Source organism: Chiroxiphia lanceolata, chromosome 12 (genome assembly GCF_009829145.1).
Source record: "Chiroxiphia lanceolata isolate bChiLan1 chromosome 12, bChiLan1.pri, whole genome shotgun sequence".
Classification (NCBI taxonomy): domain Eukaryota; kingdom Metazoa; phylum Chordata; class Aves; order Passeriformes; family Pipridae; genus Chiroxiphia; species Chiroxiphia lanceolata.
In genome coordinates, this window is record NC_045648.1 from 16,360,382 (window position 1) to 16,378,109 (window position 17,728).

Below are 17,728 nucleotides of genomic sequence, written 5' to 3' on the forward strand. Positions count from 1 at the left end.
TGGAGATCCTAGATGGAACCTGTTAGTAAATCCCTTATCAGTTAATTTTGGGAGGAACGTTGGTGTTAATTAATTTGCTTGGCACAAATCTGTTCAGAGGCATTTGGTTCAGAGGAGGATCCAGGGAAAAATCCAGACAGCTGGGAGGATCCCAGGAATGGGAGTGGTACAAAGTGTCATGGTAGGTCCCATCAGCACAGAGATGGAAAAGAATCTGGGGTTTCTAATGGAGATTAAAATGGAGCCACTGACATGGAGGAGCTCTGGAGAGAGGTAGACATGGTTTGGGGTGCACTGGGTGAGATCTGCAGGAGAAAGACAGGTGAAATTGTAGGAATTGTGGTCAGACCTTGACTGGAATTGCATTAGTTTGGGCTCCTTGGGCTCAAGGAGGTTGAATGGAAACCGAAGTTGGTGGTTGAGAAGGTTTGCTGGGCCAGGGAAGGGGAGGAATGTCAGCGAGGAGCTCATCTGCTGTGGTAGGGAAGGGTTAGAGCTGCTGCCTGGACAAAGGGAGATCTGCCTGCACAGATGGTCTGTGGTGATCCTGGAGCAAGTGGGGAAAAGGGATGCTGATTGGAATCAGGATTTGTTCCTAACCACTGAAGGAACTGGCACAGTCTTTCCACCGAGCCCTTGGCGTGTTTGTATAAGGAGTGGTGGAGCTGCTGGAGAGCTTTATTCCAGAGTATCCATTGGAATTGTGTGTTTTCAGGGAGATCCAGGTTTTCTTCTGCCTTTCCTAGGGTTGTTGTGGCCCATTACGATTTTGAGTCTGAGACACCACGTGCAAATAGTTGTGGAAATTACTTGCTCAGGAAGAGAATGCATGAAAAGAAAACAGCATGGGGAAGCAGGAATACTTTCCATAGGTATTCAGAAGGTGTGAGTAATTCCAGATGAAAAAAGTCAAGTTCCTGACATGGATATTCATCCTTAAAGACCAGCCCTCCATTACAAATACCTCTGGTATTTCCATAAGCATTTAGCTGGCTGTGAGCGCCAAGATTCAAGGTGCATCATTTGTCTTCATAACTTTTCCTTGCAAACCTTGCAAAGCCCCCAGCTGTGTCTGCTCTCCCCAAATGGAGCGTGTCCTGCACTGGTCCTGCTGCCTGGAAGAGCAGTTGGAAGTTGAAGCAGTTGGAAACCTTTTGTGGAGTTAATATTTATCCACGACTCTTAATAAACAAATACGGCCTGTCATGGGACTGCACTGAATTTACATGCTAAAATTTTCTAAATATACAGTTTTATATATCTATATTTAAATATAATATATAGATTTCTGAATATAATCCTCAAGGCAGACACAATAACTTGGTTGAGTTAAATCCCTGAGCTAACACTGAAGAACAGTGGCAGAGCCTCATGGATGCTGCGGTGCCAGAACTCACCACTTCCTCCCAAATTCAGTGTCCTGAAATTTAAGATCTAAAATATGTGAACTGCATCGAGAAACATATGAAACAGCAGGAAAATTAATATCTTTTAATTGTAAGTCAGGTCTTGTTGGTGAGTAGTGCTGTGAGGGAGCTGGGGAATGACTGACTGGGTTTGACTGGGGGGGATGTATGTGCAGGTGATGGAGCTGGTTCATTGTCTGATTTAATGAGTTCTTTGCAGCTGCTGCAGCTGGAGAAAGATGTGAAAGATCCAGGGAAGAGACTGAGCTGCCTAACAACAATTCTTTCCAATCTGGTCCTCCTCCCCAGGTTGAGGAGCTTTTTATAAGCCTTTAAAGCAAACCAGTATCTTTTCCCTTAAGGGAATAGGAAGTAGAAAGAAAATGGTCTTTTGTCTCCCCCCAACTAACTTTGTATCCTCTTTTCCACAAGGTACCTAATCTTTGGAAGCATTGTAAACCTGGAATTGTATTTTTTAGGAGGTTGTTAAAGTACCTCGGGTTGACTGGAGACAAAAGATACTCAAATGGCTGATGATTAGAATATTAGGAAAAATGGAAGGCTTATACTGGAAAGAGAATTGAAGTTGGGGCCCTCAAACCCGTGCTTTAGGATGGACTGCAAAATGGGATGTTCTTGCTCTAGTTTTCCTGTCCTGGAGTTATAATGCAAAGCAATTACTGGGGAGAATCATGAATTACTTGAAATGCAGCTGAAGAATTGAAGGTACTTGAATTTCAGGACTGTGCAATTCAAGTCAGATGGATGTGATGGAGTTGTCCAGTACCCACCTCTGTGGTGTGTTAGTGAAGAGTTTGTTAGAAGTAGTGGGTGTGCGAGGTTGGAAATACTAAAAGCAGCATTTAACTCCCAAATAGAATGGAAAAATGACTTACAGAGAAGGGAGTGACATTTTCATTCTCTCTTGTGTCGTGCAGGTACTTTGATGGCAACTTGGAGAAGCTCTTTGCAGAGTGTCACGTAATTAATCCAAGTAAAAAGTCTCGGACACGCCAGATGAACACGAGGTCATCAGCCCAGGATATGTCCTGTCAGATCTGCTATCTGAACTACCCAAACTCGGTGAGTACCTGACCAGCAACTCCCCAAATTTCCCATCTGAAACTTAACATTCTTCTGCAGAAAGCCTGTGAAGGTGCTGGGGCCTGGGCAGCCGTGTAGGAAAGCTCAGAAAAAAGCAAGCAGGTGATTTTTGGCAAGTTCAGATACGAGCTGAGATGTGCAAATAAATGGTACATGAAAGAAAAAATATGTAGGAAGCACGATGGGCAAAGGGATTTACTTAAATAGAGTGACAGGGCAGGAAAGAGCTTTTAAAAGTGGTAAATAATGACATAAAATAGTCAGACTGGAAAGTCTGGAATAAAACTAAGTAAAATGCAGCTGTCTTTGGATCTTCTTGTGTTTGTGCAACACCCTCTCAGTGGGAGGAGATGAGGGTGGCAGTGCCTTACTGGGGCTCTGGGTCAGCCTCCTGCTTGGTGTTAGGTGGGTGATGGTGGGGCTTCTTTTTGTGGCTTTTGACAAAATGGAAGCATTCCCATGCTTTAATAACACGTCCAGGCTCTGCTGTGATTTCCCAGGGGCAGGAAATACTGGTGGGAAATCCCAGGAGAAAAGGAGCTGAGTGGAAAGGCTCAAACAGGAGAGTTCATCCTTGGCTTTGCCAAAAGGCAGGATGACACAGTGAGGAATTGTTCCTTGGCTGGAACCTGCCCTTCCTGGGGGAGCTCTTCTGCCCCTCCAAAACACCCTAAACCATGTGCCTGACCTTTCCAGACAAAAGGCTTCACTCTGCTCTGCGTGGGATGGGAACCACGATGAGCTTTGGGGCTCATGAGCAGCCTGGGGTGAAGCCCCCTGGTTGCTCTGGATCAGCCAGAGCTGAGCAAAGCCCAATTTCAGGCCTCATGTTCTCAGCCTTAAAGGTCACTGTTGCTCTTGAGTCAGGAACCACAAGGCTTCGTGTGTCTCCTCTTAAGCCTTGTGTGCACTGACCTCCCTTTTGGAAAGGTGAGTTGTTGCTTGCCTTGTATAAAAAGATGCTTTGAAAACAAAGACCAGCTTGAGAGATTTGTTTGGCCCTCTACCTTATGCTAAAATCCTGCTTAAACACTGCAGGCTTTCCATGTTAGGTAATAAGGAAATAAATATGATTTTAGGCTATGCAACATTTTAAATGAAAATAGGAGGAGGGCTGAGGGAGAAAAATAGGAGGAGACATCAAATGGGCGTTGTGGAAACTTCAAATTTAGATGTCATGTTCTTAATATATTATTCTCTCCTTTTGAATGTAGTTGCTGTGCTGGCTGGAGGTACAACTCACAGCTGATAGGCCTTTCCTCTTGCTGGGGTTACATGTGCTGCCTGGGAAGCAGCTCTCTGGCTCCTGACAGGAACTACACAAAGCACACTAATACTTTGGAGCTTGTAGCTCAAATAAAATGTTAAAAATAGTAGTGGCCTAGTTGTCAGAAGAGCAGATTTTTAGCTGGACCAGTGAGAAGTGGCAGGTGAGCAGGGTTGTCTCTGATGTTGGTGTTAAGTCAAGACACATCAGAGGGGAACCTCTGTTTCTTTGCTACACATAAAAGTTGGAGCCTGTAGGAAAAGGCTGTAGTGTCTGTATCTAAAAGGTGACTGAAATCTGTTTTGAAGCTGTTTTAGTTAATGTGAATTGTGAATTCTAGGATTATGTTTATGTTCAGTGCCTAACCTAAAATCTCAGCTTTGAAAATCCTCTTGCAATGCTAATTTTTTTTTCCACATAAAATCTGTATTTTTTTTTTTCCTGAGATCCCCTTTCAGCCCATGGAAAGCTGAGAGTTTGGAGTTGTTAAGAAGTTTTTCAGTGTTACAGTTATTGCAGGAAAGTCAGTGTCTTGAATATTCCCCCTCTCGTGGGGTCATTGCAGGTGGTATCTGTCTACAGGGTGTCTGTAGCTCCAGTCATCTCCAAAGAACATTTGATGCTCTCATCCTGCAAGTTTGAAAACTTCAGGGAGATATTTTACCTGCTCTGTGTCCCCAAAAAGCAGTGCTGAGTCCCAGCAGTTATTTTGGGTGAAACCCTTACTGGTAAGACAGGAATGAGAGGACCATGGCTTTGCCTCTCTCCTCTCTTGCATCCCACCCTCAGGTTCCTTGGGGGCCCAGGCTGCAGGGTGGGGGTGTTTTTGGGAACACCCTGCTGTTGTCCAGACTGTGTGTGGGTGATGAGCACACATGGGGTGACACCAGGGCTGCCTCAGGAGCCATTGCTCCCCTTGCACTGGGGGTTTTATGTCACCCCTTTTGCTTGGCTCCCTTGACATCTGCTGTCAGCTGAGCCAAAAATAATTGGGAACTCCCTCAAAAGTAAAGAAAAGAGTCGAGAGATACTCTGAATTCCTTGCAGCCTTGGAGGAAGTGTGGTGGCTGCCTTTCTGTGGGCATTTAGCAAACCTTTTCCCTGCCTGAAGTAATCAGAACAAGCCTTAAATGAAGATGTTTTGTGTTCTGTGGTAGTTCCTCGTGTGTGCCTGCTGCAGGAGTGCTGGGTTCATTAAGGGGTGATCCCCTTGTCTGTGCTTGCTTCTCATCACATGTGGAGAAGCCTCAATTCTGGGAAAAGTCAGTGCTGTCTTTGGGATGGTTGCATGCTGTGGCATCCCAAAAGTTACAGCTGTTGGTACTTGTCAGTGATAATCCTGCAGCTCCAGGGGGTGTCAGTTGGGCACAGCAGCACCTGTAGAGCATCAAATCCCTCGTTAGCTGGCTCAGGGAAGGTTCAGGAGTTGGAAGGTCTCTTTTTTTCAGCCTGGTGTACCTGGCACCACGCAGGTGTTGGCCTCCTCTCTGATTTTTTTGTTGGTTTTGTTGGGGTGTTTGTCTGTGTTTCAGGTGCTCAGCTCACTTCAGTGACTGCTCAGGTCAGACTGATCCGTGTTGCTGCTCACAGGTTCCAGCCTGTGCTGGTGGCAGGAGCCAGACCAGTGTGAATCACAGCCTGGGAGCCCGTGGGAAGGAGGTGCTGACAGACGCCTTCCCTCAGCAAAACCCAGCTGATACACCCGTGTGGGAGGGACAAAATAGATCTGTGATGGTCAAGGAGGCGGTTTGGGAAGAATATTTTCTTAAAATGGACTCCCCTTTCCTCAGTTACCACCATCCTGCTGCTGTTTCAGGCTGTTCTGCAGAGGATTCCCGGTCCTTTCCTCTGTGGAGTTTCATGCAGGTTGATGGTATCTCAGGGTGGAGTTCTGGTTTTATCTCACTGGCTGAGAAGATGATGGTTTGAAAAGTTAAACCAGCAAATATTACCTTATGGTGGTACAAGTGAAGTGTTTTAAATACAGTTTTCCTTGCCCCGGCCTTCAGTATAAAATAACTTTAAGCTGACCAGAGCAAAGTACCTTAATTCCAGTGTTTCCTCAGCAGTGTTTGCTTCTCCACCCCTTGTGTAACCACTCAGTCCCAGATGGAATCTTGACACACACTGTGCAGATGATGCAGACAAGGATGGAGTTGTCCTTGTTGCTGTCTGTGACAGCTGATCATTATTGAATTTTATTTAGCAATTTACACCTGCCAATTAGGATCTGTAGTGTCTTCATCTGATGAGCATCTGGGTTTCAGGGGGAAGTTTCCCAAGGAGGTCTGGGATTTTGGGCAGCACCCACATGTGTCAAGTGGAAAAAAAATGAGGAATGAAGACTGTATAATAACCCTATCGCTGTGACCTGTTTAGTGTTGCATTTATTTGACTGATTTCCAGAGTCAAACAGGAGAGAGCTCCGTGTACACTCCTAAAACAAGGATAAATTGAAATGGGCAAGCAGGATGGAAACATGGGCCACACCTTTCCTTACTGCTGGGGTTGGGGATTAGAGCCTGGCTTTGGAAGCATGACTAAAGCTGCCTGGGCAATGTTCTGTAGTGGTGATGATGCAAAATAAATAGTGTCTCAAGTTTGGTGTGGGGGTGAGAGATGTGATGGGTGAACTGCACAGTACCAAGGAGATTGAAATTATGGAGTGAATCCATGTGATAAAATGATCCAATGCCTGGTGTTCTCTGTCATTGCAGTACTTTACTGGCCTAGAGTGTGGACATAAGTTCTGTATGCAGTGCTGGAGTGAATATTTAACTACCAAAATAATGGAGGAAGGCATGGGACAGGTAAAATGTCAACTTACCTCATGGCTTATTTCTGGAAATTCTGGGTATTGGAGAGGAGGAGGAAAGAAAAGGGAGAGTCTTCCTTAGTAAAGTTTAAAAAAATCCAGAAGAGCAACCCAGAGAAAACCCAGCCCCAAAGGTTTGGGGGCTGCAGCCTCTGCCACAGGTGGATCTGGAGGGAACTCCCTGGGGTTGGTGCAGGTGGGGGGAGGAATCTTGCACAGGGCCACACCTGGGATGAGTTGGGAGAGCTAAAGCACTCTGAGTGCTATGGATTGTGGTGAAGTCTGTTGCCTTGGAATTCTCTATGAAGCAAAAATAGAATAAACACTGTTCCTCCCATGCCCTTTTTGTGTTTTTCAGACCATTTCATGCCCTGCCCATGGCTGTGATATCTTAGTGGATGACAATACAGTTATGTGAGTATGCTCAGTTCCTACCTCTTGGCTTTCCTCTCTTTGCATTTTGTTACTCATGTGCTGTTAAGATGTATTCAAATGCTTGTAACAGACTGCACCCAGGCTTTCAGACAGCAGAGAGGTCTGTCTTGGATGGTCTGTGTTGATATTGGGATGTCTCTTGACCTCCTGCGTGGCTCTAAAAAACCCACGTGGCAGCACTGGGAGAGGAAAGACTCCCTGACCAGTTTGGTCACGAGAGCAGAATTTCCAAACCCAGTTTAACTGCTTTGTGCACTTTGTTTCCTTTGATTCATGTAGGAATTTGGGCCTTCCCTCCCAGGCCAACCCACTGATTCCCCAAGTCCTGTAGCTGTAGGTGATGGGTGAGTCAGAGGACACGAGTCGTAGAGGCAGGTGTAGGGTGTGTTTTATGCCCCTGATAGGAAGCAGGTACCCTCAAACACCAGATTTGGTTAAGGTGGTGTGTGAGCCTGTGTAACTGGAGTTATTAAGTTATCCAGCTGTAGAGTGACTGCTCACATGTAGCAGAGCAGTGAATTCCATGAGCTTCCTTCTCTTTTATATTGGAGGAGGTTATTGAATGAGTAATATCCTTCGTAATTCTGAACCTTCATTAAGTTCATTTTAATTCTTCTTGCTAAAAAGCATCTCAATGGGGGCTTATTCTGTTACCTTATTCTTTCCTTCCTGAAGCCTGACTCACTCATTGATATTAATTTGCTGGGGTTTATTATCAGTTGCTTTCAGAGTAGTGATTTTTCCCAATCCCTCTGCAGTAGTGGCTCTCAGTTAGTCATGGAGTGTAGGCTGGATGGAAGTGGAAGGAGCTGAAGTGCTTTCCTGCCCTGTTGAGGGGCTGGTTTGTAGAGTTCAGTGTGTGGAAACTGAGCTGAAGTTGGCATATCTTGAGTAAGTCGATTGAGATTTTTGTTTACCAGAGTTTGAACTTCAACTTGAGGTGTCGAATGCTCTCAGCAGGAAGTTTTGTGAGTGTTTTCTTGATTGCAACAGTTGGAATGAGCTGTTCAAACAGTGCATATGAAGCAGAGTGGCTGAAATCACTGGAGGCCGTGGTGGCAGCAGCAAGGAAAGGATGGGAGAAGAGGAGAGCAGTGCCATGGGATTCCCTCTTGCCTGGAGGTGGCAGAGACAGGAGGCCTGGAATAGGGAAATATGGCTCTGGATGCTGAAGCAACCAAGGTCCCTTTGTCTAAGTAGCACTATAAACATTTCCTAGAGGTAAAAATCCACCTTTCCCTGACTTTACCTGAATTTCAGGGAGAGGAAGGTGTGGTTTTTTTGCCCTAGTCTAATGCTTCCTTTAAAAGCCAAGGTGGACAACTGGCAGTCTTAGGAAATAGCATGAATAAAAATGTAAGGAATCCCAATTGGAATCAGCATCCATTTCTTTGTCCTTAGCTATTCTTTTTTTAGGTCTTTTCCTTCTTACAAAGTCTCCAGCTTTCCAAGCTATAGAAGCCTAGGATTAACATGCCATGTGTAGGGACATCAGTCTTCATCCATCAGAACACCAATGTAGATGGGCCAAGTTGTTCCTTTGCTCCCTTCTCAGGACTTGCCCTCACCTCCAAGTTGGATTATCTCCATATGAGTCCAAACTTGGCGATTCAGGTGACTTTCCTGGATTTGTGAGTATTTGGCCAGCTTAGAATCCTGTTTCCTTGTTGAACTAGAGTGGGAAGGTTGAAGGGAGAGTCTCTTCCAGGACCTCCAGCCTGGCTGGGGGTGATCCATGGCTATCCCTCACTCACCTTTGCTTGTGCTGCTAGGAATTGCTTTCACCCCCTTGCTGAGTTGTTAACTGCATTAATGAGCAAGGTAGGCTGCCCTCATTTCTGCCCTGGTTGACTCTGAAATCAGCCCACTCAGTGGGAATGGATGGATTTTGAGTTCCTGTTTGGAGGTCATAGGGAATTCTGCCTCACTTCTAATTTATGATCTGATAAAGGATTGTTCCCATCTTTGGATGTGGTTTTGAGGTTGTGTAGTTCCAAACTAAGCTCAGAGTTAAAGGCTGCTTTTTCAAGAGTTTGCTGTTCTCACCTGGCTTTTTTGGTGAAGTTGCTTCTTTACGAGCTTTACTCACAGAGGAATGTTCCCCAAAATATGATTTCTGGGCACTGGGCAGGGGTTTCATCTTTTAATTTGTCTAGTTTCCTTTATGATTTGGCAAAAGACAGTCATATTCCAGGCAAAGTTCTTGAAGGTCTTGACCTGAATGGTGATGTAAGACCTGGAGCAGGTGAGATTGTTGACGTGGGGCAATCAAAACATGGTTAGTCATGGCAGGACTATTTATTTAAATTCCAGTTCCTGATATATTCTTATAATATAATAAATTTTTGAAATGACATTTACTATGTCTACAAGCCCAAGTATGGGGTATAAAAAAGTGAAATTTATAATTTGTATTAAATTAAAATTTGAGGTTTTCTGTTTTTCACTGAGTTGAACTCCAGAATTGCAGGCTTGCCATGGACACAGGGCTGAAGAGATGCTTTGTCAGCTGATTTGTCTTATTTTAGCCCTGGGAATTGAGCTGCCACGTGCTGTGTTTTATGTAATAACCAGCGTGTGGTTTGGTGAGGAGCTCCCCAGGCTGCCCAGGGCTGGGATTTATGCAACATCCCTAACGAGCATTGGCAGGATAACATGCAGGAGTACCCTTGGGTTGGGCTGCACCTGGACTGGATAACCCAGTAATTCCAATGTTTATGGCCTGTAGAAAGCTTGTGTTCCACAGGAGGATTTAAACCAGGAACACCACAAAGGGCGTGTTAGTCCAGCTTTATATTCAGATAGGGGGAAGACACTTCAGTCATATCTGAAAAACATTTATAAAGGTGCTCAGCTATCCATAATTAAAATATTTTGGATGTATTTAGACTGGGCAGTCTACAAATGCCACCTGGGTTGGTGTGCCCAGGAGACAAGTGGTCGCTGTGCTTTTAAAGAGTTCCCATCAGCCTGGTTTTCCTCTCCCAGTTCCAGCTGGGAATTAAAGTCCATGTCTGCACTTACAGTCCACATTGTGTATACCCTCAGTGGTGTTGAATTCAAATCAACTTTGTTTTTATGGTAAACAGATTAAAACACCAATAAATTTTTCACCTGAAGCCGTGGTATTCCAGTGAAACCCAGATAACTTGAGGCTTCCTGAAGTTATGGAACCACACAGCGGTTGTTCCGGAGCTGTTTAAAGGGATTTACCACAAAATGTGCATGTTTTATGTAAATGAACTGTTTACATTATTTGCTTTGTTTCTTGGGCTCTTCAGGAAAGTATTTTAAAATAAAAATCCTCACAGCAAGAGGTTCAGTTCTTTTGAAATGCATGAGCTTTCTGTTTTTGAAGCTTATATATATATATATATATTAAATACAGTGCATGTAGTTTTCATAATAATAAATGATCTAACAAGTGAGTAGAGATCAGTAAGTACAAAAAGGACCTGCAAATGTAGAAGGATGAATCAAACCCATTTCTCTGTTTTAACTTACTGGATATATATGGAAAAAAATGAGTTTCCTGCTACAATTTTTCTGTTTCTTTCCCTTCCCACAGGCGTCTGATCACAGATTCCAAGGTTAAATTAAAGTACCAGCATCTAATAACCAATAGTTTTGTAGAGGTGAGTTTTTATTTGAAATTTTTAATGATTTCTAGGGTGGTTTTGTCTTGCATATGTACTAAACCAGAGACTTGAGGCTATTTTATAACTGCAGAGCAGGTTTTTTTGCATAATCTCTAATCAAGTGTGACTACAGAGATTGTTTTGTAGCCCTTTGGGTTACAGGGATAGTTGTAGGAAAGGATTAAAAAACCTTTATGACAAAAGACCTAGAGATGAAGAGAATGCAAGAGCTGTTGTTTAATATACAGGTTCTGAGGAGCACTTAATATTTACAGTTCTTGAATGTTCCCTGAGATACTTGACACTGAAAACCAGGAAACACGGTCCTGAAGGAGAACACACCTTAAACATTTGCCATTTGAAGTAAAGCTGCAAAACTGTTTTTGGCAAAAGCAAAAATAAAACTTGGAGAAAGCAAAATAAACGTGGAGAAAGGTGCTTTGGAAGGCTTTCCATTATCCCAGTTTCCCAGTTGCGTGTGTTCAGATTCACTGTTGAGCCCAGGATAGGAAGTTACTGGGATCAAGTTTGAAGCCATTGCCTTCAAACATCAAGTTTGAAGTGATGGTTGCGGTGGGTTTGGGTTTAATCTTTTCAAATGGCTGAAGCCATGGCAAAGGGGAGCAGGGCAGGAGGTGTCCTTGTGCACATCCCTGTCCCATCCCGTGGGTTTTGTGCTCTGTTCTGCAGTGTAATCGACTGTTAAAGTGGTGTCCTGCCCCCGACTGCCACCACGTCGTCAAAGTCCAATATCCTGATGCCAAACCCGTGCGCTGCAAATGTGGGCGTCAGTTCTGGTAAGAACAGCCAGGAAAAGACCTTGGTGCTGCTCTTTACTTACTGCCTTGAAAGTGTGATAGTCTGTATTCATGAAATGCCAGACTGGTTTGGGTTGGAAGGGACCTGAAAGGTGATCCAGTCTCACCCTGTGCCATGGGCAGGGACACCTTCCACTAGACCAGGTTGCTTCAAGCCCCGTCCAACCTGGCCTTGGACACTTGCAGGGATGGGGCAGCCACAGCTTCTCTGGGCAACCTGTGCCAGGGCCTCACCACCCTCACAGGGAAGGATTTCTCCCCAGTATCCCATCTAACCCTGCTTTCTGTCAGTTTGAAGCCATTCCCCCTTGTCCTATGCTGTTTTGAGGGATTTGATGCTGGAGGGCAGTGTAGGCTTAGATGTTTCCTTAGGCTGGCTTTGGTCTCTCATTAGAACGACTCAGAAGAAAACTTCCCCTGTTTAATTAAAAGTACAGTTATCTGCCCTGTTTGCTTACTTTCCCCCTTTCTTTCCCTCACAGCTTTAACTGCGGTGAAAACTGGCATGATCCTGTCAAATGCAAGGTGAGCACATCAAAGTTCTTTTCTAAATGCATGACTTGGAAGTTTAAAGTCAGTTTGTGTGCAGGACTTAGAAATGAAGCCCAAGCTTGGCCTATCATAGAATATCCTGAGTTGGAAGGGACCCACAAGGATCCTCGAGTCCAACTCTTGTTCCCATCAGGAAGCAGAGCAGCTCAGCTGTTTAGACCACAGGGGGCGAAGAACCAGTTAAATCATACTGGGGGCCTTTCCTGCCATGCTGGGAGCCTCAGAGTTGGACCTTGTGAAGGAAAGGTGCCTCAGCCAGGTGGGATATGTGTGAAGGAGGAGGCTGTTCCACCTGTGACCCTCTGCAGAGGGAGGAAGATGTTTTTTGGACAAGGAGCATTCCTGTATGAGGCATTTCTGTCGGTGTTTGCTGCTTTGTCAGGCATGTGATCTGTTGTACCGAAGGAATTAGTTTGGTCCTGGACCTGCTGCAGTGCCCTGAGCTGTAGAACTGTTTGTGGAGCTGTCAGAAACTGTAACCAAGCCTGGGATGCTGTGGCCTGTGCAGAGCTCGGGGACAGACGTGTTCCATGCCTTGGGGACAGAGCACTTTGCCTTCCTAGGGACACAAAATCTGCCCTGGGAGAGGGGAGGGGATCCCCAGCAAAGGTTCAGCAGGATTTAGCTGGTCTTTCCAGGCTGGATGTGGTCAGGTTGTTATCTAGCAGATGCAAGCAGTGTTTTGCTTTTGTGACTTTGATAAAGCCATGTTCTCACTGAGGTTTAAAAAAGAAATGAGCATAAGGTGAGCATTGCAAGCCTGAGATAAAACCTGGCTGATGTGAAGCTCGGCATCACAGAGGGTCTGACAGCAGTTTTGGCACATCACTGTTAAGAGACTGGTTTGGCTTGGAAAGGACCTGAAAGGTGATCCAATCCCACTCCTCTGCCATAGGCAGGGACAGCTTTCACTGGGTGTTCCAAGCCCTGTCCAGCCTGGCTTTGGATGCTTCCAGGGATGGGGCAGCCACAGCTTCTTTGGACAACCTGTGTCAGGACCTCACCACCCTCACAGGGAAGAATTCCTTCCCAATATCCCATCTAACCCTGCCCTCTGTCACTTTGAATCCATTCCCCCTTGTCCTGTCACTCCAGGCCCTTCAGAATAGTCTCTCTCCGTCTTTCTTGTCGCCTCCCTTCAGGTCCTGGAAGGTCAAAATTAGGCCACCTCGGAACCAAAATGTCCTTATTATTTCAGAGTCCACCCTGAAGTTTGTGTTGATTCAACTGGAGAACAGCAATGAGTTTGCAGAGATGTTTGTGGGGGTGCTCGTGCTCGCTGGATCAGGACGGTGCTGCAGGAACTGTCTGCACCTAAATTAGCTGCTATTTGCACAGTTTCCCAGCACCTACCCCCCCTATTCCCATGTGATTGTGTGTACCTTTCCTTAATGCAAGCAGGTGCCTTGGGAACATTTCCAGTTCCTCTATTTAGACTTAACTCTGTTCTTTCACCATTTTTCTGACAGTGGTTAAAGAAATGGATTAAGAAGTGCGATGATGACAGTGAAACTTCTAATTGGATTGCAGCCAACACAAAGGTGAGGGGGTTTCTCATGTTTTATATATAGATTTTTATATAGATTTATCAAGCAAATTCCTCTGCACTAGGATTTTTTTTCTGTTCCATGCTAAGAGCAAGCCTTAAAATGTACAGTACACTGAAGTGCTCTTGTTTGAAGAGCAAACAGGTGAGTTCCTTCAGGTTCAGTGGCATTTTGCTCTCAGAAGAAAGAGTTAATTGGAGAGCCAGAGCTCGAGATTTAGGTGTTTGGGCTCCTGTCTGGCACCAGTGGCTTCCCTAAGCAAGCCTGTGCCTCGCTCCATGTGTGCAACATGTTCCCACCACCCGTGCTGGGTTTGCTGGGATCACTTACATCTGCCTCTGAATCCCAGGGGTTGGCCTCCGGAGTGGTTCATTTCCTCTGGGCAGCATTCCAGGTCTGGACTGGCAGAACAGCTGGTTGAGATTTTATTATGTAAATGTCTTCATCCTAGTTAGCCCAACTTTTGCCTGAAACTTCAGGGTTTGATAATTTTGGGATGAATAAAAGCCAGGGTTGGCATGGTGGCAAGGAAACAAAAGCAGCAGATGCTCTGGGGGGTGAGGATCAAGCCCGGGGCTCCTGGCTGGAGCCTGAGGGTGGAGGAAGGTGGGGAGGGAGTGAGGAAATGGCTGCTTTGTTTTCTTAGCTCTGTTGTGTAACTGGTTAATGGCATTGTTTGCAGCAGCCTTGCTGCTTTCTGGGGCTGCCTGCCTGGTTTTCATTGAACTGGAATGTTGCATTATGGTGAAAGAGAAACACCCATCCTGCAGTTAGAATCAGGCTGGAATTGGGCAGTGTCCCGTGGGCTGAGGGCTGTGTGTCCCTGCTTGGAGCCTGCACATTGACAACAAAGGGAATTTGCCTTTGTTTGAGTGTGTCCCATCATGGCTCGAGAACTGAACTAGATTTGATCAGAGTTTGTTGGTCTTCAGGTCCTGTTCCTATTAAACCTGAGGAAGAGCAGCCAATAGCTTAGAAGAGGCTGAGTGTAAGCACTGCTAGCCTTGGGTATCAAATATTTGGGACATTGGAACAGTCACAGCCATATTTTGCCTGTCAAAGCCCTCAGGATCTGTTGCTGCCCCTCAGGGGGAGGATCTTTGGGTTTCCCATCCTGTACCTGACCCTGCCTTGGGAATAATAAGATTTTTTGGGAGGGCAACACCCATCAGGAGGGTGGCATCTGGCACCAGCCCAGCTTCTCCATTAGTTCCTAGAGTCTGGTGTGAGCAGCAGAGCTGTTGTCCTTGAACAGCACTGTCTAAGCTACTTCCTCTAATATCTTCCAAGACACTCCTATGTGGAAATACTTTGGAGTGCAGGCTGCAACAGGGAGGAAAAACCAACTGTCCTGGAGTCTTGTGGTATCCGTATCCATTGAATTAGCTGAAGGACAATGTGACAGTTCTTCCCTCTGAACTGATGCTGGATTTGGTTGAGGGGAAAGTTGGCAGGGAGAGTAACCCACCCCTCGTGCTGATCTCTGCCTTCTGTGGGCAGCAGGGTGGGGAAGGTGGGAATCTCACCCTCTGGCTGCTGGGACATGTGCCATGGGGGCTTCACAGCCCCTGGAGAACTGGATGGGCCCAGAGTCCCCCAGCCAGCCCCTCTTCCCGCCTCAGTTCCTGCTGGGCCTTGGCCAGAGCCACGGAGAAACCCAAGGGCATGTCTGAGAGGAGCACAGTTCCTCCTGGAACCAAGGAAAAGCCTGTCCTGCTGTAGCATGAGTGATAGGCTGGGATGGGAATTGCACAGTTGGAGCACGCATCCATCCGTCCTTTCTCTCTCTCTGTACTTTTCCTAGCAGGAAAACAGGGCAGTCATGCTCGTCGAGGCAGGTCTTGTGCCTGCACAGCTGTTGGCTTCAGGGACTGAGAGTCAGAGCCCAAAGTCTGCGTTGAATTTCTTCATTTTGAAGAACGTAGAAAGGAATCAGGTACCATCAGATGCAAAAATCCCCATTTTCAGTGGGAAAAACTCTCCAAGTGTTTCAGTTGTGACTACGGGCTCCGTTGCCATTTCTTGCTTTTGGAAAGGGCTTTCTGGAGCCATCCAGGCATGAGGCTGAGCTGCAGCCCTGTCCCATGTGGGCTCCAGTCAGGAAAGGACACTTCCTGTTGTACCAAGATGAAGGTGTAAGAGACAAATACCAATCCTCTGGAATGTGGGCTTGAAATCTGGCTAATCCTCTGCAACCGGAGAATGTGAGATACATTTGTTCCGGCTTGTCCTGGGGGACAGAATGGGAAAGGAAAATTAGGCAATTGTTATGTTAGAGAATAGAAAAGTGAAACCCAGCTGAATTGGGTTCTGTTCCCAAACTGGAATGATGTGATGCATTTTTGGATGAATTATGTAGAATGGTCTGAATGAAAAACGAGGAGATTTGAGTAGTGAGTTCTGTGGTTTCCGATATAATTTTTTTATCCTTTTGCATTCATTTACTTGCACTTAGGAGACCTAAATTCCTTCTACTTCTACAAAAGATACAGCCCTTGCAGCACTGTGCTGGAGTAGATGGCTTTTTTCTTAAACTAAGCTACCTTCACATGAGTTCAGCTTAACTAAATTAATTTAAAGTTGAGATAAGGCAATACAAGTTCTTTATCAAGCCTGTAGTTCTCAGTCTTCTTGAAGAACAGGGTTGAATAATCCAAGGATTTGCACATTTCTTTCTTTTTCAGTTTGTTGGACAAACTTGGTTCTTCAGTAGTTCTTTTCTTGAGTTAAACTGGGCAGGTTTCAGATATTTGGGAATAAAGAAACCACAGAGATCCATTACTTCTGTTAAGTGGACATTCAGAGGAGTGCAAACTACAGAAAACTTGGATTTGTGCATTTATTTTGGGCTCTGAAGGTGTACCAAGACTGGTTGAAAGTAGCCTAAAAGGAGGAGGGGAAACTGGTCTTAAACCTGAGTGTCAGCGATGTTAATCCCCTAAAGGAAGAAGAACAAAGACTAACGGTGCAGATCTTCACCCAAGGCACTGGGGTTTATTGTTGAAGTTAAATTGGTGTTAATGAAAGTTGTTCATCTGATACTGAAAATGCCCCAGCCTTGCTGCTCCTGGCTCCTGGCACATCCCATCGTCACCTTCCGGGCTAGACAGGGCTTGAATGGCTGATGTACAAACCAGGCACATTTTCTTCCTCCAAAGAAACTATTGGCCCTTTTCTCCTCTGAGCGAGATAAAATGGCACAAACCCAGTTCTCTCCCTTTTCAGGTCACTTTTTAATGTCTGAACACACGCTCCCTCTGTATTTTCTGGAAATCCTACACTTGTTCTGAGGCGTGGAAGCTCTGGCAGCACTCACAATCCTCCCCAGCACTGAACTGTGCTCCTTCGTTTCTCACCGTGCCGGGGTGTGAACAGCATCTTTCCAAAGGTGTCCAAGTGCCATCTTTTCCTCTCGGATGAGCTGGTGTTTCAAATATGTTTAAAAAAGCTTGGCTCTGTGACTCTAGGTGTTGTCAGGGTGTACTACTTTGTGCTAACCTTAATTAAGTTCAGCATTTTGGGGTTTTGTTGAAAAGCATTAAGAAATCCTGTGGTGCTAGAGAATTCTTTCTCTTTAGGATGGGTTAGAGGTGATGGTGTTGCTGTGAACATGGCTGGGAGGCTGATGGCCATCAGTGGGAGTTCTGGAGAGGACTAATCTCTTTCACCTGCCCTGAAATAAGAAATGTATTTCTATTTAGCCTCCTGTTTATAAAACAGCAGCTGACGTTTATGGCGGTTTTTTTAGGACAGAATCAGGATTGTTCTCCTTTGCCAGGTTTGCCCAGACTTTTGTTTCCAGGCACAGCATGAAATTGTTTGGGTGGAACAATGTAAATGAGGTCACTTCTGCGTCCTGGTATGACTGATAATGTGCAGAATACTCTGCAGGTTTAGTAACTTGATTTGCTGGCTGTTATGTTGTTGTGTAGCCGTAATTCTCAGGAAGATCTTCCTTCCCTATCTTCCTTAATCTATAAATCTCTCCCACTTGTTGTGTTGGTGGCTTGAGTAGCTATGATTTTTTTTTTTACTGGTGTTCAGCATTTCTTTAGTTTGTGCATTTCATGGCTTTAATTTTTAATCATATTCAACTTCTACACTTTTACACAGCTTTGTGGGCCTGTACTGTGTCACTTCTCTTGC

General features: G+C 45.3%; 1 protein-coding gene across 7 annotated transcripts in view; it reads left to right on the forward strand.

Annotated features, from left to right (window-relative positions):
* ARIH1 (ariadne RBR E3 ubiquitin protein ligase 1) overlaps window positions 1-17,728 on the forward strand; it is a 51,946-nt gene that overhangs the window by 25,607 nt on the left and 8,611 nt on the right. For 3 of the 7 annotated variants that reach the window (XM_032700423.1, XM_032700425.1, XM_032700428.1), the window contains exons 3-10: window positions 2,345-2,489; window positions 6,495-6,587; window positions 6,951-7,006; window positions 10,596-10,662; window positions 11,356-11,462; window positions 11,966-12,008; window positions 13,505-13,576; window positions 15,387-15,518. In XM_032700423.1, coding sequence (XP_032556314.1) covers window positions 2,345-2,489; window positions 6,495-6,587; window positions 6,951-7,006; window positions 10,596-10,662; window positions 11,356-11,462; window positions 11,966-12,008; window positions 13,505-13,576; window positions 15,387-15,518 — 715 coding nt within the window. The remainder of the gene's footprint in view (window positions 1-2,344; window positions 2,490-6,494; window positions 6,588-6,950; window positions 7,007-10,595; window positions 10,663-11,355; window positions 11,463-11,965; window positions 12,009-13,504; window positions 13,577-15,386; window positions 15,519-17,728) is intronic. The other 4 variants (XM_032700429.1, XM_032700427.1, XM_032700426.1 and 1 more) reach the window with 2 other exon arrangements.